A 27660-nucleotide genomic window follows, 5' to 3' on the forward strand; every position below is an offset into this window, starting at 1 on the left:
TCCAAGCTCAGAGCTCCTCAGAAGCACATCCTGCACTTTTTTTCTTTTATAAAGGTTCCTCCCCAAGCACAGGTGTTTTATTAGGAGGAAAAACTCCCAGAAAATATGCTGAGAAGAGACAAGCCGAGGCTTCAGCCTCAACTCCACATTGCTCTGGGTCTAATTAATGAAGCCGGACAGGGAAAGCAAGTGCTAGGAAATTTCAATTAGATGGCAGAGACAGTCTGGACACTGCAAACTCAGAGCAGACAGGGTTTCTCTACAGCAGTTCCCTTCCAGGAGAGGGCCATACACAAACTGAACCTTCAATCCACAACTGGAAATGCCCAAGCTATAATTCCCCCTGCATTTTGGGGGGACATCAAGACAAACATGCAGCTGTGCAGTGCCCAGAGCAAAGACTGGTTCATGCTATCAAAGTCCTTAACGTCCTTGTCCCACCTAGGTCAGACTAACACCTTCCTCTTTAGAAAGTCATGGTTCGTGACTGAAATCCCAAATTCACAATCAGGGATCATGAAATCAAAGAACCAGAAGTAAACAGCTGGGACAGCTTCACATTCTCCTGCTGAGTGTGCTGGACTAGAAAAACACGTGTAAAAGCATCATGCTTCTTCCCCCTTCATTCCCCAAAGGTACCGTAAGAAAGGCCAACGGTGTGAAAGATGAAACAATTGAACTGATGATCTACAGAATAAAGCAGAGAGCAGAAAAGCACACTTTCTGTGCCAGCCACACTTACCTCCAGCATCAGCTGTATAATGCGTAAAATGTTGTGGGACAAACAATGATTTCAGTTGACTTGAGTCAAGTGAGTTAAGTGGGTGAAAAATTGTCCTCTCTGTATTATGGAAGCTGAAGCTTACTATGGTTCATTTATAGAGACAGTGGAAAACAGGCTTGTCACCTTCGTTATTGCTTCTGGTTCATTTTCCTGTATTATTCTCCTTATTGCAATGTTAAACCACCAAACAACGCAGTAAGTGTTTCTAGAGAAACAAGTTATTTTAACTCTATTGTATTTGAGTGTCATGACTATATTAATATTGAAGTGGCTTTCTAAACCAAGAACCCATTCTCTGCAAGTAACTTCTGCAAATTCAAGCTTACACCAATTGATATAAAACACTGACAAATCACAACATGACTTCATGTAACCACCACCAAATGTCATCAAGCAAAAATAGTCTTTATTCAAATTTCATGGAAACAGGAATCACTGTACTTTGCAAGACAGGGAAAAATAAAATAAAAAAATTTAATATAAAACAAGGATATTGTCACAATACCAGAATATGGAACTATACTTCTTTTCCCTATGGATTACTGCAAGTACCTATATTTTCTTTTTCCTTTTGACTGTGCTATTCACAACTTTGTAAGTCCAAAAAATATGAAACAGAAGTAGTATGAAACCTAAGACTTAGCACTTCCACTAAATGGCATACATCAAAGGGCATCAATTCAAGGGCAAAGACTGTTGAAGCCATCATACCTACCTATCAGTCATCACTGCAATCTCATAAACCCACCAAGGTGCAGTGCTCATTCTCTGCAAGGCTCTTCCTGGAAAACAGGGCAATTTTGGTGCTCTAGGAAGAGTTATATTTAAAGAGAACATTTCTATAGGATAGAAAATGAGCTGAACAGCCTTGCATCAGAAAGCATTGCAGGGAAGGAGCACTACAGTTAATAATGACAGACATACCATCAGGGTTGTTAAAAATATACAGCATCGACATGTTTTCTACTTCAATCACTTGCGCTACAACTACTAAACATGTACAAAAGACTTTTCCAACCATTCCAAGTGTGGCTGCAGCAAGGTTAGGATCTGGAGCGAGACCTTGACCGCGATCGGGAGTGTGACCTAGAGGGAGACCTAGATCTAGACTTGGACCGGGACCTAGGCTTTGAAACAGATTTAGACCTGGAACGAGAATCTGACTTGACATTTGGTTTTGACTTGGAAATCGACCTAGACCTGGAGCGAGACACCCGATGTCCAACTGCATCCTCACCCTCACCTTTTGCCTCCTTTTTGTCAGAATCTGCTTTTAGATGCTCCTTTTCTTTGGAGACTGACCTGGACCGCTCGTGGCTGTCCTTCCTTTTCTTCTTGCTACTTGGTTTGCTGTCTCGCTTGCTGCGTCTCTTGCTTTTCTCACTCTTGCTGCGGCTCCTGCTTCTACTTCTGCTGTCATCCCTGCTTCTCTTCCTACTTTTCCTTTTATCCTTACTGTGGCTCCTGCTCCTACTCTCATCCCTGCTCTTGCTCCTGCTTCTAGCCTTGCTAATGCTCTTCTCCCTGTCTTTGCTTCTACTCTTCTCCTTGCTCCTACTCCTCATGCTCTCCCTCATCTCTCCCCTGTCCTTACTCCCACTCCTGCTCCTACTCTTTTCCTTGCTGTGGCTCCTGCTCTTTGCTTTCTCATCACTGTTATGGAGAGTGCCCTCAGGTTTATCTTTACTTTTGTTTCGGGATTTCTCTGCACTCCTGCTGCGGCTCCTACTTTTATCCTCTTTACTTGGAGTCCTGCTTTTCTCTTTTTGGCCTCTGCTACGGCTCTTGCTTCGACTACGGCTCTTGCTTCTGGAACGGGACACAGACCTGAAAGCACAAAGGCAACAGACAGCTCCACTTTAGTGCGGCTTGGATTTGACTAGCACTTAAATAGCATGCATAATATGGTAGGGAAAAGAAAAACAAACAGTGTTCCTACTGTAGATTTAGGATGATGCTTCTCATTTAAGTGGGTAGCCCCCATTTCTTCCAACACAAAGACATACCTGGATCTTGATCTACTCTTGGAGCGACTACTACTGGCACTGCGGCTCCTGCTCTTATGAGAATGTCTGCTTCGAGAGCGAGACCTGGAACAAAATCAACCAGCTTAACATTAGCACACGCTCACAAAGAACTTGTCATCCCCCAGTCCCCTGTGGGTAAAACCCCATAGTATTAAAGCACCTTTCAAGCAGCTGAATGGTGATAGTGTTACACAGTAAAGTTACAAACTTAGAGTACCCTTCTCCCCACTGCTCATCCCCTGCTGCTATGTCTGGAAGCGAGCAGCGTTGCTAATCTGGAAGAAAATAGGCAACCTTATTTAAGATAAGGAAACGAGAATCACTTTCCCAATCAAGTCAGAGGTTGAATACAGTGAGACACTAGGATAAAGCTTTGACTTCAGGCTTCGATTTCATAAGCAAGCTGTTCTGTGAACAGTAGAAGTTTGCCTGAGTTTTCTTGCAACAAGTTCTACTCCAGAATGGAAAGGGGAAATACTTGGTGGCGTGTGCTGAAGCAGTTCGCTTGATCACACAACGAAAGCAGCAAATCTCTAAGAAACAGGGAATGGGTGGGGGGTTCCAAGCTGAGAAAGTACTGTTAGTCCTGGTGCTTATAGCAGAACACAGTGTTCAGAGCTGAAGTGTTAAAAGCACCTTCTGTTTCATTCTGTATGCACAGCTCCACCTGCAAGACAGCAAGAACTACAGACTTGATGTAGTTTGGGAAGAACAGTAGCACGCCGTCAGGTGTTTAGCTAGCAGATACACACATTCATCAAGGAAGACACCTCTGAACAGAAGCCTCATTTCCCTTGGTTACTTGCAGGTAATTAATACATTCTCAAAAACTAGATTTATTGAGAACTCTGAACACTTCCAAGGTGTTTTTGAACCTGCTGCATATTCATGTAATTGCAGCTAGATTCAGCCTGAGCTATGTGATAAAGAGACGTACCTCGAATGGCTTCGGCTTCTGGAGTAAGAGCGGCGCCGTCTCGATCCAGGTCTGTCTTCCACTAATCTAATCTTTCTGCCATTTACTTCTGTCCCGTCCAGCTTTTCAAGGGCTCTTTTCATGTCAGAATAGGATTTGAACTCAATCACACCTTCATTTTTCCTTCCTTTGTGTGCATCTGCATATGTCACTTCCCCTGCCTGACGCATATAATCCTAGAGGAAGAGGACAGAATAACCATTGCCTCGAATCCACAGTCAGGCTTCCAGGCTGACCCTGTTCATTTTTGCAATGATTCTCACTTAGCCTCTTCTATTCACACAGATGTCAGCAAGGGTTTTAGCACTGCAAATGCTGTTTGGTTAACGCCAAGGTTGCTGAGCAAGCCAAATAACACACTACGATTTCACAGAGTTTGTGTGATTAGAACCAAAGTGGTGTTGATAGTTTTGAGCCAAACAATAATTTAAGGTCTCTCATCTCGAGTCTAGTATCAAATATGCTCTGGACTATGATAAGTTTCAAATTACAAAAGCGATTAAAGAAGTAAAATGCTTGCTCTCTAAATCATGTTTTCAAAGCTAACTTGGGAAAGGTGATAAACTTAAAGGTTGAATAAGAAGAGGCAAGAAGACTACAGGCAAGCAGACTTCCCTTTGTCCTCTACCTAGGTAACACATCTCATTCTACTGGAAGAAGCCGCCACACGAGTAAAAGCTCAATTCATTTTCCCACTTCATGCTTCCTGGCTTCTCTGTTTCAATTACTGAACACCTCTGTTTATCAAGGAGGGCCATTCTGCCCTGCTTCAAGCAAGCTGTCAGACAGGGCCATCTTTCAGCTGCTGTGGACTTTGGCTGCAATGGAAATGGGGCACAGAACTCCGGTTCAGTCTGTTTTCAACCCAACTACTCCCATCTTAAATACACTGAAATGAAAGTTATTAAAAAAAAGCAATGCATCCAGTAGAGGATTAATCATGCCATGCTCTACTTACAATTTTTAATACCAGAAGCAAAGACAAGCTATTGATGGTGTGAAGCATTAACAACAAAAGACATTTGAAGAATCTCAGTACGTACCTGAACTAGTGTTACATATTCAATTACAGACCAGTTTCTACTACGTCAAAGTTTGTTTAGAACAAATTTTACACATCCTTAAAAGAGAACCATAAAAGAAAGCGCTCCTGTAAGAACAAGTGCTTTTAACCATTGCTGCTAAGTTTGACAAGGAAACACTGTTTTGCACCTACTATCAAAATTCTGCTCCCTGTCCTGCCCCCTCAATCCACGATGTAGATAATCACAAGTCAACACTTCACCTCCAGGATACTCAGAGGTACTGTGGGCTTCACAGTGTTACCCAACACTTCCACTGCTGAGAATCACTTTCCACTCCTTTGGACTTAAGAAAATACTAGCTTCTGGCAGAGGTTTTGCATGATTGCTCATTCTGGAAGCATCCTTTCCCTGAAACTCTCTTTAAAACAGCTTTACATGGTGTGGACATTCTTAACAGAGACTGTGCAAGAACGATGCAATCATTTCCAAATAGCTCTAGCACCTTACAAGTTGATGAGTAAAATCTGAAGTGACAAGGGCAAACTCCTCCATCTCTAGTGAATCCTGCCACCAGCAGGATTCAAGTCTGTTTTGACAGGGGTTAAAGATAAGATAAAACACATCTGTACATGATGTTGGTTTGTGTTAAGGAAAAAAGTTATTCTCCCACTGTCCAGTGACACGAAGTCTGCAGGTGCAATTCCCAATGTCGCATTAATGATTGCATATATGCAAATACACTTCTGTATTGACTTAATGTGTGTATTACTTCCAAAATCTACTTGTATACATATGAGCACACAGACTTATTAACAAGTTGGAGTCAAGAACACAGGTGTATACCATTTTTCCTTGTTGAAACGGAAGCTAACTTTTTTACCCTTTGTGCTCTTTAATAGAGAGAGGGTAAAGAAAGGAGCCCCATACCTTAAGGTCTTGCCAACTGCAGCGGCTTGACAAATTTTCCACAATCAATCTGTATTCTGTACGGGTAGGAGGACCGTACTTATCTCTTCCGCTTCTTCTATAACCATATCCACCTTTAGGAGGTGACAAGCAGACAGCAGTACTTCAACTAGGGAAATGGAGCGCTCACTCTACATCCCGGACGAAAACTGTTCTGCCCCGTATGTTCGCAAAGACATTAAAAATTCACCCACCCACTAGTCTGAATTCGATCCCCCTTGTATAAAATGTTACAAAGATCCAAAGCATTAAACAACTTTTACTACAAGCACATAATTAAAACAATGCACATAATTATAATTACATTACAATTAACATGCAATTAAATTTAAAGTTATTTTTAAAACAGTTTGAAAGAAGAAACCGAATTAAGCCAGTTTACTAATGTTACTTACATTGCTTAAAGGCTTTCTGAATATCTGACATGAATAAAGCTTTTCAGGCACCTATTTCAGATTAATCTCATCTGTCTCTAACCCTTGGGATCCTCACCACCCAGGTCTAATGGGAAAAGGTTGCGGTCGTCACATGGCTTCCTTTTTTGGTCAGCCAAGGGCCACAAAGGTCAAAGAGCCACTCATGGAAAGGTAACCCAAGGTCAGCAAATGGAACAGGCAGTCATCTTAGCCTCAAAGGACTCTTTTAATTAAAACATTGAGGTCTTTGTTAAATCTATGTTAAACATCACATTGCAAATAAACCATTCAAATAGTTAAATGAAATGATAATAATAAAAATGGTACAAGAAACTGTGTTTATTAATTTATCAATTAAAATAGTTTAATACAACAAACAAGTTAAATATTCAGATCAACAGTTACATTTACATTTACAGAACACTATTCACAACTTCATATCATTTTCTTTTAAAATTACTTTTTAAAAAATGAGCAAAAAATGTTTTATTTAAAATAAGTCACAGATACAAATGCATGTTAGTGCTTACTGCGTCCAGAACCGTAACTGCTGTCACGACGTGGGCCTCTGGCATGCTCAACGATCACTCTCTCCCCACAAAGATCTTTACCATTTAGCTCATAAACAGCATCATCTGCATCTCGCAGATCATCAAACTCAACAAAGCCGTACCTAGAGAGAGGGAGAGAAAAAGAATCACTGGGAAGGAACTGAACTCGAGTTATCTGTGCTCAAAACCAACTTGCATCCCACAGCAGGTTTCTGCAGGGCCCGAAGAACGCGCCTCTCTGCATGCTCTTCTTTAGATGAACAGTGGTTGCAACCTCCTGAAGGCTACCTAAGGGTTCAAAGGCCATGAACACTATACCCACAAACCCACTAAATATGGCACTATGCTGCACCGTATTCAATAAATAATACAATAAATTTGCTCAACAGCAGTGAGGCTGAAATGGCATTTGACAGCTATTGCAGTATATATGTTCCATGGATTAGGATTTATCCTGATTTTTGAGAAGTCCTGGGTTCATTCCTAGTTCTATTACGAAGCTATCTTAATTCCTATACTTCAAAGGGAAATATTCATTCATCTCTGCAAACACAAGTGGTCTGTACACCCTGCATGAAAGGTCCAACAAGAAAGAAAATACGAAGGCAGGTTAGGAAAAGGGATTTTGTTTTAATCAGACTCATTTTACTATTGACTGTGGACAGTACTGATGGTTTGGGTAAGAAAGGCAACGTGCTCATGCAACAGGACAGATCTTCCACCTGCTGAGATACTTGCAGCTTCCCATGTACTGCTGAGAAAGTGTTTTATGCCCACTGTATTTCCAATATCCTAGCATTTAAGAGAGCATGGCGAGTCCAAAACTTGTTAAGAGACTTAAAAAAAAACCACAGCAGCAGTAACCAGGAACAAATTTCCTGGGCAAATGAAGAGTCCACCTGCAGCCAAGAGGCCTTGCAAGGGCAGCACAGGGTGCAGGTCCAGAGATGAGCAAAGTTTTGTGTTTGAAAACACCTGCTGCATTAGGCTTGCTCAAGACTTGGAAGTCACACACAGATCAAGCACAAGAGGAAGGATACAAATTGAAAAAAATAGATTGTTAATTTCAACATTCAAATGAACCTTGTGTCATCAGTTCCCTATTACCAAAAAATGAACACAATACAGAGACGAAAGCTCACAGACCACTGCTTGCCTGAAAAGTTAAAGCATTTTCAGTTTAAGCTTCAGAGGTGCCACAGGCATCAAAGCCAACATCAGGCTGCTGCAAGTGCCTAATCCCTGTTGGCTAGAGATCCCAAAAGACTGAATGTAGGGTTTTAAAATAATTTCTCACAGCTGGTGCTCAGGAACAAGCTGGTGACTTGCTTACAGTTGCAGAGCAAATTCACAGCAGCACTGAAGCAAAACTCAAGCCTGCCAATTTCTAACCTGACAAGAGTTAAACACCTATTTAAAAAACAGCATTGTGTAAATACCCATTATCCCAACAGGTCAGGGGAAGAGCACAAAAAGCATCAGAGTGCTGTTTATCATAGTTCAGAGCCTACCTGTGTTTGAAATGACTTCTCCTTCCATTACCTGCCAAGACCAGATCCGGGCTCCAGAGTCCCCCAGGCAATAGCCAAGGATGCTGCAGCCCCGTGCACAACTGGGAGCCTCTTTTCACCTGCAACCTCTCTGGCTGCTGTAAGCAAACACATAATCCTGAACTCGGGTCTTAGCAAGTCTCAGGGGGAAATTTTTGTGAGTGCTAGTGTATTAAATAATCCAGAAGAACAAAGCCCTGATACAAAAATGCTGGCCTCCTCTTTTAGGTAATTTCATTTTCAAGCTTTCTCAGTACCTCTCCCAACCACAGCGCTACCAGCAGCTACAGCTCTGCTGTGTAATGATACCTGTATTAACAAAATACTTAAGAATGACTCCAAACACCACAAATAAGATGGCTGCTTTTGCATGCAATTGCTGTAGTTTCATGGAAGAAACAAGTGTGATTGATTTATAACAACTGAAACAATCACAGGCATAAAACCATTCAAATTGCAACTTTCTTCCCTTCAATTCCAAAAATAAAGCAAGCGAGCGTAAACGTTTAAACAAGATCTCACCCTAAAAGCAATTACTTACAAGGTGAAGTGGCTGGTACGCACCAGCACTTTCCAGACAGTAAATGCACAGACATTTGAAGCTAGAATAATGGAGGAATATCTGAATTCAATCAGAGCACAGTATTGAACTTGTTCTTCCCAGAAGTGCACCCAGAAGTTGCTTGGGAGGCACTCGGTCACCCATATCACACGCCAGATAAAAACCAGCACCTCCAGCAGCGCCTCGCTACGCAGCACCAGTGGGCTGACACCAGTTCCTCCACTTGGCCTCCCACGGGAATTTGCTCCCAAGATGGTCCTACATTGACAGGACTTCGTCTGGCCAAACAGTGATGGAAAGCGTTAACACTTTTTCTTCTCTTCACTCATTCCAAAAGGGAATGCTTATCATTTACCCTATGCTGTTCGTCTTTTTCATCTGGGAATATGTAAAATGCAAGTAGCCCTAGAATAAAATGTTACTCTGATAAGAAGAGGAAAAAACAAAAGTTACAAGAAGAAACTTCTAATTTCTTTTTTAAGACAAACAAGCGAACTCATACAAACCTTGAGATTACTTGCACTTAATGAATACTAAAAATCATACCCCACATCACTCATAAATGAAAGTAATACTGATCCACCTGTTAAATATGTGTAATATTGCACCGTACGACCTAAAAACATGAATCAAAAACCTCCAGAAGCACAGTTTTACACCACAGAAAGCCACAATTGCTGACACAGCCTTAACTACAGCAATCTGAACCTGCTGTTATATGACAATGGTGCAAGTAAATCTTCTTTTAAATGCCTACTATTACTACTTCATATGTGGCATAAAACTACTTACTAAAAATGTCAATGCAATTTACTTCAGCTAATGTGAAGCTACACCATTTTCTGTTCACGTATCAAAAAAGGAAAAAACTACAGGAGTATGTCCTTATCCCAAGCAATTCCAATAGACTGAACCACCTAAAAAGTGGGAGTTTTGTTTTTTAAATCCAAAGTGAAAGCAAAAATGTGGTTTTCTAAAATTGCTTAATACCTGAAATAAAAGGCAGACCCTCATCTTTCTCTTCCTTTCAGCTGCTCCCCCACCTGCATCACTTTGAAAGCCCGCTGGATCCTCCCAGCTGGCTCTGTGCCCGCTCTCCATGCCAGCCCACCGGGACCAGCACAAAGCCCACCTCTATGACATTACCCGCGTGCCAATTTTTTCCCACTACTCATCAACAGCTGGTGCTGGAGCCCAAAAGCATGAGTCCCATGAGCTGAGAAGATCCTCAAAGCTGCTGTCCCTGCCTTTTGCCAGCACAGGCTAGAAATCCGTGAAGTTCGGGCTGCAATCTGTCTGAGCTTGTCCTGCAGCTGCAGGGTTGATTCAGCAGCTGCTTTGCAGGTTCCCAACAAAGAGAGACCTGCTCAACTCTTGCCCCGCTCCTCTCTCAACAAATCAAGTTGACCGCCTGGCAGCTTTCCGAATTTTATATTACACAATTGCTTCATATGGACAGATACTCTCAAAATGAGCTCACTGCACCTCCACCGTTCCTCCTGCATCTCTGGATGAGCGAGGTCAGGGCAAACAGGCATCAACACAGGCAGCCGCAGAGAAGGAAATGCATGGAAAACTGATTCCTGGCTTCAGCTTCATTTGGAATAAAGAATGAAATACGTCCAGCCCTAAAAAACACTCCTGAAAGGTAACTTGTAGGCAGTTCACAAACCACTCGGGCTGCTTGCTCAAGCAGTACGCTCACCCACACCGTAGCCAGGAAGGGGAATGGCAGAGATGCAGGCAGCACTCTGCGTGCCAGTTCTCCTGCTCAGACCAGGCTACAGCCAGGAGCAGGATATTATCAAGGAAAAGCATCTTCAGACCGCTTGAAACAAAACACTCATTTAAACGAGTCACTGAAGTTACAACCTCAAAACATACTTGATTTTCAATATTTAAACTACTTAAATGTAAGAAGTGGTAGTGATTCTTCCAAGTTTCTGCACTAATGACAAACACCGCTGAGAATCTCTGGTCTTCTAGCACAGCTGAACACCTTAAAGCAAAAAGAAATTTAAATCTCACCTTATTCACCCTAATATTAGCAAAGGAAAAAAAAAATACACAAATCCACTGGAGTTAAAATACAATTCATTAGGAGGTCACCTTACCGTCATCTAGCTGTACTGGGTATCATTATGTTGTCACACCAATTTGATTTTTTTTTTTTTTTTTTAATACCAATTGCTCTAATTGAAGTTAATGGGCATTAAATATTTTGGTGGGGATGGTGCAGGGAAATCAAATCACTTCTCTTTGGGCAACAAATACAGACTTTGAACCTAGACAGATGAAAAAAATCAAGTTTGAAGCTTTTAGTTTTAATCTGCGTTCCTCAATGTGTTGGAGAAGTTACATCCCTCTGTCTTGCAGATATTTTATGAGGGTGAAGCCATGAATTCTTGAAAGCTGGTCAGGGTGATGCAGGGCAGGTGAGTACACAGGCAGAATTACTTTCTAACCTAGCGAGATTAGAGATTGGTTTCCCCATCAATGAAAGCTTGCAGCTAGAGTTATTACAGCTAGTTTTTAGAAGACAAAAAAGCAGGCTGAAAAGTCCAATTTTCTGATCACTTAGTACATACACTACTGCCACACACAGCTCCGGTTGTCAATGCAGTTCTGAGTAGGAAAAAAAAAAATATGAAAACTATGAGCATACAACTGGAAATTGCAACTTGGAATGGAGAATCCTACAGAAACTGGATTTTTATTTTCCCCATCCTTCTCTCAGGTAAACATTGCTTTAAGCCTTTGAATTGCAAGCTTAAATTACAATTAGCAGCAAGCAGGACCCAGCTAAGCTTTTAGGACTTCGCTGTATCACATTGCAGTTCCATCCTCTTGCCTGAGCCTTTCAGCTCAACTGCTAAAATAGTGAATGGCTAATCTCCTGCTGGCTGAGCATCGAAGATAGCCCACAAATTTCCAGAAGAAACTGAAAGAATCTCTCAAGTCAAATGCTGTGTGGTAATTTTTAATCATTTGCTAAGCACTACTAAAAATAAGTTGTGGAGAAAGGATCAGAGGGTGAACAAAGCAAACTGCAGAGTACCCCAGCAAAACTGCAGCATGAGGCTACCCCAAGTGGAGAGACACAAAATCTGATAGCTCAGGTAAATTTTTTGTCACACTGGAATTTAACAACAAACCAACAGCAGCCTGTTGAAAGAACTTCAGAATATAAAACTAAAAAAGGAGTTAAATTGTTGAGTTAATCCTAGAAATACAGACAGAGCTCTATCTAACCCACAGCTGAAGTCATCTGCTACAGAAGCAAACAGCAAGGTGAATGACACCTCAATTACATTGAGTTTCCTGTATTCCTTCCATTACCTGCAACTTTTGAACTCTGTCTCCCCCAAGTGAAGTTAAAAAAATTACTTTAGCTCTGTAATAAAAGCGTATCACATACAGACCACCTGAATTTTAGATACAGGCAGGCTGTACCCTCCTCCCCTCTATACCCGGTACCATTCACACTCATGATGCCGCAAGTTTGGGCTGCTCAAGCACACCAGTAAGTTGACTCCTGCGCCCACACCACCTCCCCGCAGACGATTTCTAAATGCCAAGCTGGGATCATAGGGCTGGTCCTTGGTAGATACTTTTCAATAAAAGCAAGGAAACAAGTCCATTAGCCATGTCAGCCACATAACTTGGCAGTTCTATGTCTGCTAAGAAAAAAGTTGAGTTTGTTTTTTCCAACATCTGTCTACGAAACAGAAATATTTGATTTGGAGGCTTTAAATAGCAACAGGAAAACTCCCCCCCACCCCCCCCTTCCACCCTCAAACACTTTCAAGGCTATGCAGTGGAACTGGAAAACAGAGCGCTCAGGTATTTCATTTACGGGCAATCTTCAATACTGCCCGAAGCTGTGTTGGTTAAAACACTGACACGTGCACACTTGTTTGTTTTAATAATGGATTTTATTAATCTTATAAACCTGTTATATGTCCACCTACCAGTACAACTAGCATTTTTGTGTTTTTTTTTTTTTTTTTACACTCAAGGACTGACATTTACAAGAAATTCCTCTTCTCCACTTCTAAAGTGAAATTAATAATTAGCTCCCCTGGCTACTACTAATAAAATCCATATTCCACTTGGCCTTCCTAAGCAAGACTTCAAGTTGGGTTTCTTGTAAAAAGTAAAGATGCCAACACTCGTGAGGCTTTAAGTGTTGGGGAAAAAGAAGACACCAAAAATAGCAATTTATTTTCTCTTGAAAAATCCACACTTGAATGTCTTGGGCAAGTCCTGGTGGAGCAGGATCCAAACCCTCTAGGTGCAGGAAGGGGTCAGTTGCTGGAACAGCACACAGGTGAGAACACACACGGTATGTCAGGGCTTCCGTGGGGCTTTGGGGGAGCAGGACACCCCCACCGGCTGATGCTGCCTCGAACCTCCCACCCTGAGGGCTCTGAGAACAGACCTCTGCTGCTGCAAAGGGGGGTCTCTGCCCCCCACAAAGGGTTGGGTTTTGGGGGGTGGGGGGGTTTGTCCTGGGGTATGGCCTGGCTCACCCTTGGGTGCTCATCCTGGTGCACGGAGAGGCCTGGGGGCACAGGGGAACCCCTCAGGGGACACCCCCTCCCCACAGAGGGGGGCAGGACACAGGTGACTTGCCCCCCCAGCCCCCCAATAACTGAAGCAGGGACCCAGTTGTCCTGCCCCTCCCTTGCCACAGAGGCCCAGGGGTCCTGTCCCCCCCATTGCCACAGAAACCCAGGCGTCCTGCCCCCCCCCCCCCCCCGCCATAGAGGCCCAGGCGTCCTGCCCCCCCCGTTGCCATGGGAACCCAGGCGTCCTGCCCGCCCCCCCCCCATTTCCACAGAGCCCCAGGCGTCCTCCCCACACCTCCCCCAAGGGGCTCAGGTGCCCGGCGGGGACCCAGGCGTCCTGCCCGCCCTCCCCTCACTCCTCCTCCTCCTCTTCCCCCCGGGGAACCCAGGCGTCCTGCCCGCCCCTCACACGGCCGCCGCCCGGGGCCGGGCCGGGCCGCGCTCCGCCGGCGGGCGGCAGGAGGGGCCGGGCCGGGCCGCGCTCACCCGTTCTTGAGATCCACCTCCAGGATCTTGCCGTAGCCCTTGAAGAACCGCTCCACGTCCCGTTCCCGCGCCTGGTAGCTGAGGCGGCCGATGTAGACCCGCGGCATCGCGCCCGGCGGGGCCGGGGGAGGGGGGGGGGGAATGGGGGAGGAGGGGGGGGGGGGGAGGGCGGCCCGCGGGGGCGGGGCTGCACCGGCGGCGGAGCGCGCGCGCCGGGGGCGGGGCGAGGCGGCGGCGCGACGTCACAGCGCCGCACGGGGAAGGGAGGGGGAGCGATGAGGAGGGGAGGAATACGTCACCGAAGGCCACGCCTCCCTCCCCGCCTCCCGGCCTGGCCGAGCCGCTCTTAAAGGGGCCACGCCGGTGAGTGGAGTCGACTGTGAGACAGAGGGGCTGTGGGCCCCACCGTCCCCATCTACAGGGCAGGGACAGGGGTCCCCCTTCCCCCTATGGAGAGGGCGTATCGGTCCCCCCTTTTCTCATATGCAGAGCACTAATGGGGGTCCCCCATCTGTCAGGGGGCTTGTGGGGTCCCCACTTCCCTGATATGCAGGGCACGGGTGGGGTCCTCCTTCCCCAGGGGTCTGAGGGCTCCTGGGGTCCCCCGTCCCCATATACGCGGTGTTGTTGGGGTGTGCCATCCCGTGGGTCGGGGGTCTTGTGGGGGTCTCCCTTCCCCATGTACACGGCAATGACGGGGGTTCCCCTTCCCATGGGTCGGGGGGGGGTTGTGGGGTTCCCCCCCCCCCAGCTGCCAGGCACAGGTGGGGGTCCCCCATCTGCCAGGGCGCTTATGTGGTCCCCTATATGGCAGGGACTTGTGGGGTGCCCCGTCCCCAACGTGCCGGATACTGATGGGCTCCTCCTTCCTCAAATGCAGGCAGGGATGGGGGTTCCCCCTCCCCACACCCCGGGGTGCTCAGGGGTCCCCCCATGGCATCCCCCCTCCCTGGGGACACCCCCCATGCCTGGCCACGCTCGGCCATTCCTCATTCCCACCGAGGAGCAACAACATCCCTCTTGCAGATCCCTAAATGCCATTTTTGGGGACTTATTTTTATCATTTCGGTCGACACATCAGATGCCTAAATCGCACCAAACACCAGCAGAGGCTCTCGGGAACATTTCAGGTTTAGCAGCCACCACCCCCCTAAAAAAATCTCCACCATCACCCCCTAAAAAATTAATACTGCGTCTCTGCAATGCCAGCAGCTGGATTCCCTAAAAAAACCCCCACCATCACCCTCTAAAAAATTAGTACTGCATATCTGCAAAGCCAGCAGCTGGATTTCCAACCACGATCCTGCTCATTTGACAAGTAGAGTTAAATTTAATTATTTATTCCTTTGTGCCCTGATGTAGGAGTAAGTGCTTGGGAACATTTTGTGAAAATAAGAGAGTTCTCTAAAGCTTGTTAGGTTTTATTGCCGAATCAAATAAACAAGGGGGATAAAAGCTTTGCATTAATTTTTCTGGTTTATGTCACGCTTAATAGTGGTCTTAACGATCTCAGAGTCCCTTTTTTGTTTTTTTCCCCACTTTATTTGTCGATCAGGAAAGTGCTGGGGCACGCAATGCTGCTCTGCCTCCCAACACCGGCGGCTTTGCTGCGGGAGTAAGAAAAATGCAAAATATTGAGGGGTTTAATAGTGGTGAGAGAGCAGAGGGGAGATGCTGGCAAGGAGTTTATCACAGGTTACATCTAGTAGGCTTCTTGGTTTGCTCTTGTCTAAGGGAAGTCTGAGTGCTAGGGGTTATGGGGGGATAAACCGGCTTCAACATGTCCAGGCAAATTTAGCTGCTAACACAGGCTGTGAGTTTTAATTTCAAAGTGGTTTGATCTTCCAGAAGCATACGCAGTTGTAGAGGAGCCCCCTCCAACCTCAAGCAATGTCCCTGCCCCACCACCCTTCTTCTCATCCCCCTGGACCCAGAAAATGCATAGGTATGATACTTAACTCCCCCTTTTCATACCCAAAAGCTATGTTTTTGGAATGAGAGTTCCTCCTGCAGCAGTGATTTTACATATCGGTGTTTTCCATTGCACGTCACCCTCCAGGGAGGTAAATATGCCGCCTGTGGCTCTTCCTTCTCATCAGCAAAAGGCAGCAGTGGAGTGGTGCAGCTGTTTACCAGTCTCCACCAGCGATACTCATGAAAAAATACTGCATTGACTCCGAAATTGTGGGATGCTCAGCTGGAGGATGGCATTACCCAAAGCACATTGTGATGCTGCACCACGGCTGTGCACAAAATAACTGAAATCCTTGTTCTGAGCTGGTGCACCAGTTTATTTCAATTGCAGAGTATATTTAGGTGGCATTTCACTTCTAGTTCATCCTATGGAGCAGCACGGAGAGCGTGTTGAAACCCGAGAGCATCACCTGGGTACACAGACAGCCACGACAGAAGCAGCACTACTGAAATCACAGAGCGGGGTTTATTCCATAGAAGAGGGGACAGGCATTTCTGCACAGCGGGAAGGTGCCCAAGGGAAAAACTTCAGGTCTGGGGCACTTTGATGCCCAGCGCTGCAGCCTTCCCCATCCCTCCCTGGGCACCATCTCCCAGAGGCAACGGGACGCAGCACTGCCCTAGCAGGACACACCAAATGCAAATACAGTTGGATTCACCTCTTGGCTCAAAACAGCTCTCTCCATGAACAGAAAACAGGGCTTTCTTGCAATTTCTTCTGTCTTCCACTTCCTGTTGCCACAAGATGGGTGCCACGCTGTGATGTCACTGTGATGCAACACAAGTGTCACCGTGACACTGGAGAACTTCCCAGGCAGCTTGCGCCAGGGCCCTTCATCCTGCTGACCGGCAGGACGGAGCCTGGCTGGTCGGCGAAAGGGTCACGGCTGGAAGCTGCAGCCAAACTGGGAAAAAAAAAAGCTAAAATGGAGCCACCTTCACCAGAGACATCCTGCGCTTCTGACCCAGAGGAGCCAGACTGGTGGGCGACTTCAGCTTCTCCCAACCACCCAGGAGGTGGTATGGGAACATCCTGGGATGATGCCACTGGACCTCTCGGAGAAGAAAACGCTTTTCAAGCTTTGCCTGATGAACCCTGGACCTCCATCATATGTTTTTTTTTCTCAGAGGAGAGCTCTGCCAACACCAACCAGTCTTCAGCCTGCTCCTTCCTCAAGAAGCTCTGGAAGATCATCAGCAGCCATCACTTCCAGTCAATCTGGTGGGGTGATGATGGAAACTGCATCGTGATTGCAGAAAAACTCTTCAGAAGGGAAGTGCTGGGGAGGAGGGGACCCCTGAAGATCTTTAAAACCAAGTCCATGAGAGGCTTCATTTTCCAACTTAACCTCCATGGATTCTGCAAAATGGAAGGGGATTCTCTCATATCTACCTCCATTGAGGAGCTGCGAGCAGTAGCAGCTGCAGGTTCTGCTCTAGGCGAGGTATGTTGGTTCCTCCACACATGAAAGAACCCTCCGGACATTCTTGGGGAGAGGTTCACATTCAGATAAAATAAGCCTTTACAAGGCAGGAGATGGGGATGGGAGCAAATGGCCTGACTGTGTCTCGCAGGTCATTTTCAGGAATTCTTGATGCAGGATTTCAGAGGAGCAGAAATGCTGACAAAATAAGATTTTGGTTATTTCTGCTTACTTCAAATCTGTGAAACAGAAAGATCAGCCCATCATATTGTGCTTTCTTTGTGTTTGTGCCGTATCTGGCTGCACCAAAAATTTAAATCTTTTTGTGGCACCTGCTGAATGCTGACAAGATACCTGGCAGCATCAAAGTATTCCCCACATATCCATTCCACTCTGTGGTGCCTGAAAACTACTGGTATTTGCATTTCTCTGTCAGTTTTTAGGCTTTTGAAAACCCTACATTTCTCTGCTCCCAAATGCCAAAAACACAAGGGTGGTTATTACTTAACAAAACCCTATCCTAACATTTTATTCAGCTGAAACTTGAGGTTCAAAATGCCCCAGAGGGCCCTTTTTAATACCCATGTTTGGTTTTGCTGATGCAGATGCTTAGTTATCAGATCTCTGTCTTCCTCCTCCTTGCAGTGATGGCAACTAACTGCTCTCCTTTGCGTTTTGTAGCTGCTCTTCTACTACAACCCCTTTTTTAAGAGAGATTGCCCTAACCTCCTCTGGATGTGCACGCAAAGTGCTGGTGAAAGAAAGAGAGCCCCCGCCGCATCCCCACTGGGCCCCAACTTGAAGGACGACCACCCGAGAAGAAGACGACCTGATGCTCAGCCAGCGGTAGGAGCTGCGGAGGAGAACGACACCCAGACATCTGCAACCACCAGCTCCACACCGACCGAGCCACGGGCTGACACAACCGCCCAGACGGGCAGTGCCGGTCCATCCCCACCAAAACGGCACTGCAGCCACAGCCCCGCTGGCATCCAGGAGGCGGCTCCTGCTCCATCCATGGCTTCACCACACCGTGTCACACCTCCTGCCCCAAACAGTCCCTTCACCCTAGCCATGGGACTCCCTGCATTTCCATCTGGGCAGCCAAAATTAGTTGCTATGCAGGTCCCCGGGGCTGGCATGCCTCCATTCTGCACTCCATGGTTTGCGATGACCACACTGGCAGCACCATCTGCCGTTCCCGTGCCAGGGCCACCGCACGGCCAAGCTCCAGCCCACCGCCACTGCCCGACCTGCACCTGCGGACCAAACACCGCAGCTGCCGGCGACAGGATTGGACCTCAGCGGGGGCTGGACTAGAAAGAGCAGAGACCTTAGGTAGCAAGTAAGCATCATAGAGGTAGAAATACATTAGTATAGGAATAAGTAACAGCAAATTGTTTGCTGTTCTCAATAATAAATCTTTTCAAGTTGCCTTGTCCTGCCTCTGCAGTCTCGCAGTCACTGTCTCGACACCCGGGGCGGGGGGTTGCCTTCAGGGATGTGAAGGGTTTGGCTCCAGCCCGCAAAAGCCAAAGGCCCCAGGCACTAGCCCTGCACTCAGCAAAAGCCAGCAAAAGGCCAACCTGGGGCTGCTCCAGGAGCTGCACCAGCACCCAGGGCCACTCGAACCAAACCAATCCCTCCTAGCTCTTGGGGAGTCCATGCCCCTTCCTCCCCCAGCTCAGACCAGGGGCCAGGGGCAGCAGGGCTGCAGGGAGCAGGCTTGGGCTTCTCCTGCCCATCCTACATCCCATCTGGGGACAACTACAGCAATGCAGCTGGCAAAGCGATAAATTGGTCCTACAGGAGTGAATTGGGTTTGTGTGGCAAGGTTTTGGTAGCGGGGGGGCTACAGGAGTGGCTTCTGTGAGAAGCTGCTAGAAGCTTCCCCTGTGTCCCATGGAGCCCATGCCAGCCGGCTCCAAGTCAGACCTGCTGCTGGCCAAGGCCGAGCCCATCAGCAACGGTGGCAGTGCCTCCGTGATAATAGATTTAAGAAGGGAAAAAAAGTTGCAGCAGCACAGAGAGTGCAGCCAGAGAAAGGAGTGAGAACATGTAAGAGAAACAACCCTGCAGACCCCCAGGTCAGTGCAGAAGGAGGGGAGGAGGTGCTCCAGGCGCCGGAGCAGAGATTCTCCTGCAGCCCATGGGGAAGACCATGGTGAGGCAGGCTGTCCCCCTGCAGCCCAGGGAGGTCCATGGTGGAGCAGATCTCCACCTGCAGCCTGGGGAGGACCTCATGCCGGAGCAGGTGGGTGCCCGAAGGAGGCTGTGACCCCATGGGAAGCCCGCACTTGGAGCAGGCTCCTGGCAGGACCTGTGGCCCCATGGAGAGAGGAGCCCACGCTAGAGCAGGTTTTCTGGCAGAACTTGTGACCCTGCAGGGGACCCACGCTGGAGCAGTCTGTGCCTGAAGGACTGCAGCCCAGGGAAGGGACCCATACTGGAGCAGTTCGTGAAGAACTGCAGCCTGTGGGAAGGACCCACGTTGGAGAAGTTTGTGGAGGACTGTGTCCTGTGGGAGGGACCCCACACTGGAGTAGGGGAAGAGTGTGACAAGTCCTGCCCCTGAGGAGGATGAAGTGGCGGAGACAATGTGTGATGAACTGATTGTAACCCCCATTCCCCATCCCCCTGCACTGCTGGAGGAGAGAGGAGGTAGAGAATCCGGGAGTGAAGCTGTGCCTGGGAAGAAGGGAGGGGAGGGGGGAAAGGTGTTTTAAGATTTGTTTTTATTTCTCATTACCCTGCTCTGGTTGATTGGCAATAAATTAAGTTAATTTTCCCTAAGTTGAGTCTGTTTTGCCTGTGACGGTAATTGCTTGAGTGATCTCTCCCTGTCTTTATTTCGATCCATGAGCCCTTTGTTATATTTTCTCTCCTCTGTCCAGCTGGGGGGAGGGAGTGATAGAGCAGCTTGGGTGGGCACCTGGCATCCATCCAGGGTCAACCCACCACAAGGAGTCACAACTTAGACTTACTGGAGCAAGAACCTCTCCCTTCAGCATTTACTAAGGCTTCCGTCAGAGAAGAGGCTTTAACCAAAGCATTTAAACAAGATGCTATATCATGATCCCCTTCCTTTCCACAGAAGAGGGAATTTTGGTTTTTGGTGAGAGCAGACCTGTAGCACTGGCTGTGGAAGATGCTGCACACTGCACAGCCATTTATGCAAAAAAAAAAAAAAAATCACAGTGCTCATGAGAAATTAGATCACGAGTTCATAGGTTCACAGTAAACGGGCTGCACTGCACAGCACAGTCCAGTCACGGAAAGATTCCTTAAGTTAGGTCCCAAGGTAACAGAGCTGAGTATGTGATTCCACCTCCCAAGTTAAGCATCCATACACCAGACAAAGAGGACAACAGCAATTCAACTGGCACCGGGAAAAGCATCAGACAAATGTATTTCATCTCATGACCTGTCCCGATGACTTTAAAATCAGTATTGCTGAATCAGTGGCTTGGGTTACAGAAATTGGAGATCTTCAATAGCATCTGAGAGCTTTCCAGGTCTGCACAAAGTCACTGAGAAGCAGATCAAAGTAGGAACAGTAGCTCGAGCAAGGTTCACAGACGGAAACATACCCAATGAAGTCATGACTGTTAAAAATGCTAATCCAGAGAGGGGGATGTCACTTGTACCGAACCAGGTGTTGAAGACTTCTGGGCTTGTAACACAGTCTTCAGCAGAGGACACCCAGATCATTCCTCACTTCGGTTTTCAAAGCCAGCGGTCCCCAAAGTGGGGTGTGCAAGACAATCCATCAGGATGCTAGAAGGAAATATTTATTTTCATTTTATTTATATATTGTCATTCAGAGATGGTATATTCTCAACAGCAAATGACTTCTTTACAATACATTGGAATGAGACGGGGAGCAACCATGAAAATCTCTCCTACCACATGGAGATTTGCTGCTTATCTCATGGCAAAGGGCTTAAAAGACCTGTCGAACTCAAAGGAGTTTTATTTGACAAAAAGACAAGCATTGCAAACTTGCTGATGACCAGCTGCTGTCAGTAGTATGCTACCTAGCAGATATTGTCCAAAAAATAAACACACTTAAGTTGCCCCTTCGAGGTGAATGGGCCATTTGAACGACGAGTGAGGAAGTAACTGCTTTTTGAAAGAAACGCATGCTATGGAGAGAGCATTTGCTAAAAACCCCAAAATGCAACATCTTCCAGTCAGTTTGCGAGCACAACTGGCTGACACCAGGGAAGATGGACATTTAACAGCCAAGAAAAACCTTTGCCTAAGCAGCGGGTGGATTGAAAAACAAGTATTGTGGTTTAATAAACGCAGCCAACGATGCACTTCTTCCATTTGCATCTACACATCTGTGTCAGGAATTTTTTTTCAGCAGTGAGAGTCATTAAAACCAAGTATCAGAATAAACTGGACTTAGAACCACCCCTTCGGATGGATTTATCACAATGTGCTAAACCAAGATTTTCAAAACTAATGAGGCGTAGGCAATCACAGAGCCCTCACTATAAAATATTGTTATTATTAATAGTATTTTTTTAGCAAGAGAAAAAGGGGGGTTGTACCATTAATAGAGTAAAATTAAAAAAATGTTTTCAAATATTGTTCATCTTTATCGCCTACTTTTTAAATTTCTACTGTTTGTGTATGTCTTACAGGGTTCCTAATTAGTACAGGAGAACATACATATGATTTATAAATAAATAAGTACACATATTTGGGGGGGGGATATGCTCAAAAATTGTTTACTGATAGGAGCGTGCCATCAAAAAAATCTCTTAAATAGCAGACAGCAATGGTAAGATGGACCTTCCCTTCCCCCACAAGACCCTCAGCCACAGTCCAGCTATTGCACTGATTGTCACAGAATCATTGAATCATTTAGGTTGGAAAAGACCTTTAAGATCATCGAGGCAAACTGTAAGCCTGTTCCAATGCTTGACAACCCTTTCGGTGAAGAAATTTTTCCTAATATCCAATGTAAACCACCCCTGGCGCAACTTGAGGCCATTTCCTCTGGTCCTATCGCTTGTTACTTGGGAAAAGAGACCGACCCCCACCTCAGTACACCCTCCGTTCAGGTAGTTGTAGAGAGTGATAAGGTCTCCCCTCAGCCTCCTTTTGTCCAGGCTGAACAACCCCAGTTCCCTCAGCTGCTCCTGACAGGACTTGTTCTCCAGACCTTGCACCAGCTTCATTGCTCTTCTTTGGACACGCTCCAGCACCTCCATGTCTTTCCTGTAGTGAGGGGCCCAAAACTGAACACAGGACTCAAGGTGCGGCCTCACCAGTACCCAGTACAGGGGGACGATCACCTCCCTGCTCCTGCTGGCCACACTATCTCTGATGCAGGCCAGGGTGCTGTTGGCCTTCTTGGCCACCTGGGCACACTGCCGGCTCCTGTGCAGGTGGCTGTCGACCAGCACCCCCAGGTCCTTTTCTGCCAGGCAGCTTTCCAGCCACTCTTCCCCAGGCCCGTAGCGCTGCATGGGGTTGTTGTGACCCAAGTGCAGGACCCAGCACTTGGCCTTGTTGAAACTCATACAATTGGCCTCAGCCCGTGTTTTGGGTTCGTGTGGCGGGGTTTTGGTAGTGGGGGAGGGGCTGCAGGGGAATCTCCTGTGAGAAGCTGCTGGAAGCTTCCCCGGCTCCAAGTCGGACCCGCCGCTGGCCCAGGCCGAGCCCCTCAGCGACGGCGGTCGCGCCTCTGGGAGAACAGGTTTAAGAAGGGGAACCTGCGGTGAGTAGTGGGAGTGGAATGTGAGAGGAACCCCTCTGCAGATCCCGAGGCCAGTGAGGAAGGAGGGGAGCCCACGCCGGAGCAGGTGGGTGCCCCCCAAGATGGCCGCCACTCCATGGGAAAGCCCGCGCTGGAGCAGGCTGGGACTGAAGATCGGCCCGCGGAAAGGACCCACGCCGGGGAAGTCTGTGAGGAACTGCAGCCCGCGGAAAGGACTCATGTTAGGGACGTTCGTGAAGGACTGTCTCCCGTGGGAGGGACCCCACGGTGGAGCAGGGGAAGAGCGAGGAGTCCTCCCCTGAGGAGGAAGGAGCGGCAGAGACAAGGTGTGAGGAACCGACCCCGACCCCCGTCCCCTGTTCCCCTGCGCCGCCGGGGGGAGGAGGGGGAGAGAACCGGGAGTGGGGCTGAGGCGGGAAGGAGGGAGGGGTGGGGGGAAGGTGTTCTATGGTTTGGGTTTACTTCGCATTATCCTTGGTTTAATTTGATTGGCAGTAAGTTAAATTGATTTTGTTTCTTCCCCAAGTTGAGCTGGTTTGTGCCCATGACCTTAAGTGGGGAGTGATCCCTCCCTGTCCTTGTCTCGACCCATGAGCCTTTCTTTATATTTTCTCCTCATCCCACTGTGGCCGGGCGTGTGGGGTGTACGGTGGGGCAGTGGTGAGCGAGCGGCTGCCGGATGGGCTGAAACCATGACAGAGATGGAGGAGCAAAAGGGGGAGTTAAAGAAGAGACACAGGGAGCAGGACAGAGTGACAGAGAGAAAAAGGGACAGGGAGCAGGACAGCACTGGAGGAAAAAATGAACTGTGATGGGCAGCAGGACAGAGAGATGGAGAAAGAGAAAATACTGGGTAAGAGAGAGAGGAAAGAAGGGATAGCCATCCTCCTCTTTCTCCTGTTCTGCCTGCTCCTCCTGTTTCTCCTGTTCCTCCTTCCTTTCTTCCTCCTCCTGTTCCTCTCACTCCTCATGTTCACCTTCCTCTTATTCCTCTTGTTCCTCCTCCTCCTTTTTCCTCTTTCTCCTCTGGTTCCTCAAGTTCCTGCTCCTTTTCATTTATTCATCCTTTTCTTGTTCTGCCCCTTCCTAATCCTCCTGTTCCTCCTGATCCTCCTTTTTCTACTCTTCCTCCTCATCTTCCTCCTTTGTCTGCTTTTCTTCCTTTTATTAGTTTCCTCATTATGTTTGTCCTCTTCCTTTTCTTGTTAATCCTCCTTGTTCTATTTCCTATCATAGTCCTCTAGTTCTTCCTCCTTCTTCTGTTATTCCTCTTGTTCTTCTTCCCCCTCATCTTCATCCTCCTCACCCTCTTCCTCCTTCTCTCCCCTCTCCTTTTTTTTGCTCCTTTTCTTTCTCCTCCTCCTCTTTTTCCTCCTCCTGTTCTTATTCCTGCTCCTCCTCCTGTTCTTACTCCTGGTCCTCTTCTTGTTCTTATTCCCCCTGTTCCACGTTTTTCATCTTTTTCCTCTTCTTCTTCATTTCTCCTCTTCCTCATCCTTGTCCTCCCCTCCTCCTCCTCCTTTTACTCCTCCTTCTCCTCTTCCTCCTCCTCCTCCTCTGTTCCTTCTTTCTGTCCCTCCTCTTCCTACTCCTGTTATTACTACTCATGCACCTCTTTCTTTTTTCTTTTCCTCCTCCTTGTCTTCCTCTTTCTCCTTTTGTTCATTTCCCTCCAACTCCTCCTCCTCATGTTCATCTAGTTCCTCCTCCTGTTTCTTCCTGTTCCTACTGTTTCTCCTGTTTTTCTTCCTCCTGTTCTTCCCATTCTTCCTCCTAGTTCTCCTGTTCTTCTCAGTGCTATATATTCCTGTCCTCCTCCTGTTCTTCCTATTCTTCCTCCCCCTAATATTCCCCCCACTGCTCCTCCTCCTCCCTCTCCTCTTTCCTGTCTTCCTCCTCCTTTTCTTTCTCATGTTACTACTTGTCCTCCTCTTCTTCCTGTTCCTCCTCATTCTTCCTGTTCTGCCTCCTCCTACTCCTGGTTTTTTATTCATTTCCTCCTCCTGTTCTTGTTCTTTCTCCTCTTCCTCCTCTTCCTTTTCATTGTTCCTCTTCCTTTTTTCCCTCCTCCTCTTTCTCTTTCTGCTCCTCTTTCTCCTCCAACTAGTGTTCCTCCTGTTCTTCTATTTCTCTTCCTTCTCCTCTTCCTCCTCTTGTTCTTCCTCCTTCTCCACCTCGTATTCCTCCTCCTGATTTTCTTTTTCCTTCTACTTCTCCTCCTCTTCTTTTTCCTCCTCCTTTTCCTCCAACTTCTACTCTTTCTGTTCTTCTTGTCCTCCTGTTCCTCCTCCTCATGTTACTCTTCTTCCTCTTTTTCCTCATCTTTTTCTTCCTCCTCCTCCTGTTCTTTCTCCTTCTCTTCATGCTGTTCCTCCTCTGCGTCCTTCTGCTGCTCTTCCTCCTGTTGTTGTTGTTCCTCCTCCTCTTCCTCCTTCTCCTCTTCTATTGTATTCTTCCTCCCTTCTTCCCCTTCTTACTCCACCTCTACCTCCTCTTTTTCTTCCTCCTGTTCTTCCTCCCTTGGTTCATCTTCCTTTTGTTCTTCCTCCTCATCCTCCTGTTACTCTTCCTCCTCCTCCTCCTCCTGTTCTTTCTGTTTATCTTCCTTCTTCTGCTGTTCTTCCTCATCCTGTTGCTTTTCCTTCTCATTTTCCTACTCTTCCTCCTCCACTTCTTCCAACTCTTTTTTCTCAACCTTCTTTGCCTTTTCTTCCTGTTGTTCCTTTTCCTCCTTCCCCCCTCCTCCTCCTGTTTTCCTGTCCTTCCTCCTCCTCCTCTTCTTGCTGTTCTGCCTATTCCTCCTGTTCCTCCTATACTGCCTGCGCTTCCTCCACCTTTTCCTCTAGTTCCTCCTCAACTTAAATTTCCTTGTCCTTCCCCATCCATTCCTCCGGTTCAAATTCCTCCTGTTCCTCCTGTTCTTTCTCCTCCTCCTTTTCCTGTTCCTCTTTGGTTCCTCAAGTTCCTAGTGCTCTTCTTTTATTTCTCTTCCTCCTTTTTAACTGGCCATCAGCAATTTAAAGAAGATGGAAAAGATAATTATATGGACTGGGAGCCGTGTGGCAAGAGGAAGGGGGATAATGGGACAGAGTCACAGCAGCACAGAATTGGTGCTGAAAGGGACCTCTGGAGGTCATCCAGCCCAAATCAGCTGCTCAAGGAGGGACAGCTACAGCAGGCTCAGGGTGCTTCTTGAAGGTACCGTTGGCCGCGTTGCTCCCAGGTTGTGGAGCTCGCATGGGAAATGGGCAGTAAAGAGAGATGAACTTTCCAGGCACTTTCTGGCTGTTGCTGAGATTTTATTTGTGTTTTTTTTTTCTTTTTTTTCTTCTGTTTCCCCCCCTGCCCCCCTTCCCGGTGTTGCGGCTGCCCAAGGTGCAGCCAGCCAAGGGGAGGAGGGTCCCTGCCTGGCCTGCAGCTCCCTCCCTCGCCATTCTTGGGGTGATTCGGGGCTATTTTGCTGTGTCAGTGAGGCAGAGCTGGGCTGCGGGGCTGAGCGCGGTGGGACGCGAGGAAGGGTGTGATTGTCTTGAGGCTTTGAAGGGCTTTGCAGCGAGCCCTGTCCCCGCTGGAGGGGACGCTGGTGGGGTTCAGGACGAAGGCCTCGCAGCCCTTGTTGTCGTGTGTGTCCGTGTCCCCCCCCGGCCCCCAAGGTCTGTCCTTGTCCCAGGGGCTGCGTGCTGCTTTCTGCGTGGGGCCGTGTCCGTGAGTCCTGCAGGGACCTGTCTGTCCTGGCTTCCCCAGCAAAGGGCTGCTTCCCCTGGGGAAGGGGACAGGGGAGTCGTTCCCGTCCCCGTTCCTGTTCCCGTTCCCGCCCCCCCCCCCATCGCCTGCCCCGCTGGTGGTGGCTGGGTTCCCCTCGGGGCTCGCTGGCTCGGATCTGGGGCTCAGCGGGGCTTTTGCACCTCTTGGGTGCTGTTTCCCGGTGCCCCCCGCGCTCCCTCCCCCTCCCACACAGGCGCGGAGCGGTTCTGGAGAAACAGCTTTTAATTGAAAAGACAAAAGAAAAGGTCCCATCAAAGCTGGTCTAAACCCTCCCTACCCCCCCGCCTGGCACCCCCCCCCGCCCCCTCCTCCCCCCCAACAAATACCCCCCCTCCCTCTCCCACCCCCCACTCCCCCCATCTCCATCTCACCCCTGTCTGATCCCCCCCTCACACCCCCATGTTGTCTGCCAGAGCCCTGCGCTTGCTGGGTGGCACTGGCAAGGAGCTCTGCGCCTGCCTCTTCCTCGGCGCGTCTGCCACGGCAGGCGGGGATGGTGGCAGGTCCATCCCCGCATCCTGCCACGGCTCCTGGGGCTCCATCCCGACGCTGTTGAATATTTCGAGGCTCAGCGTGGTGTCGCTGAGCTCGGGGATGCAGGAGTCAAGGGTGAGCAGCTCGTCAGGCAGCGACAAGGGGCTGAAGTCCCAGTCGGGGGTGGCTGCGCCGGTGCCACCAGCGTCCCCAGGCACGGGGCTGCTGCTGGGAGCGTCCTGGCTGGCCCCCACCGTGTCCAGGGAGTAACCGAGGAGGCTGAGGGCCTCTTCAAGAAGCACCTTGTCAGGCACTGCAAGGTCAGCTGCAGTGTGCCCAGGGGCTTGGCTGTGGGGGGCAGCGCAGGGGCTGGGG

General features: G+C 48.0%; 2 protein-coding genes across 3 annotated transcripts; one reads left to right on the forward strand and one right to left on the reverse strand.

Moving 5' to 3' along the window:
• Positions 1-1168: 1168 nt before the first annotated feature.
• Positions 1169-14068, reverse strand: SRSF4 (serine and arginine rich splicing factor 4). 2 transcript variants are annotated; one of them, XM_069803358.1, is made up of 6 exons: positions 13915-14068; positions 6725-6867; positions 5740-5852; positions 3749-3963; positions 2791-2874; positions 1169-2611 (listed from the first exon to the last, which is right to left on the reverse strand). In XM_069803358.1, exons 1-6 carry the CDS (start codon positions 14019-14021, stop codon positions 1828-1830), a joined length of 1446 nt encoding a protein of 481 aa, XP_069659459.1. In that variant the 5' UTR covers positions 14022-14068; the 3' UTR covers positions 1169-1827. The 2 variants fall into 2 exon arrangements, with proteins under 2 accessions (XP_069659459.1, XP_009917649.1); XM_009919347.2 differs by lacking the exons at positions 6725-6867; positions 13915-14068 and adding an exon at positions 6174-6358.
• Positions 13756-18756, forward strand: LOC138689240 (heat shock transcription factor, Y-linked-like). The gene is made up of 3 exons (XM_069803359.1): positions 13756-13988; positions 16249-17333; positions 17994-18756. Exons 2-3 carry the CDS (start codon positions 16662-16664, stop codon positions 18630-18632), a joined length of 1311 nt encoding a protein of 436 aa, XP_069659460.1. The 5' UTR covers positions 13756-13988; positions 16249-16661; the 3' UTR covers positions 18633-18756.
• The last annotated feature ends 8904 nt before the right edge of the window (positions 18757-27660 follow it).

Source organism: Haliaeetus albicilla, chromosome 16, assembly GCF_947461875.1.
Source record: "Haliaeetus albicilla chromosome 16, bHalAlb1.1, whole genome shotgun sequence".
Lineage (NCBI taxonomy): Eukaryota > Metazoa > Chordata > Aves > Accipitriformes > Accipitridae > Haliaeetus > Haliaeetus albicilla.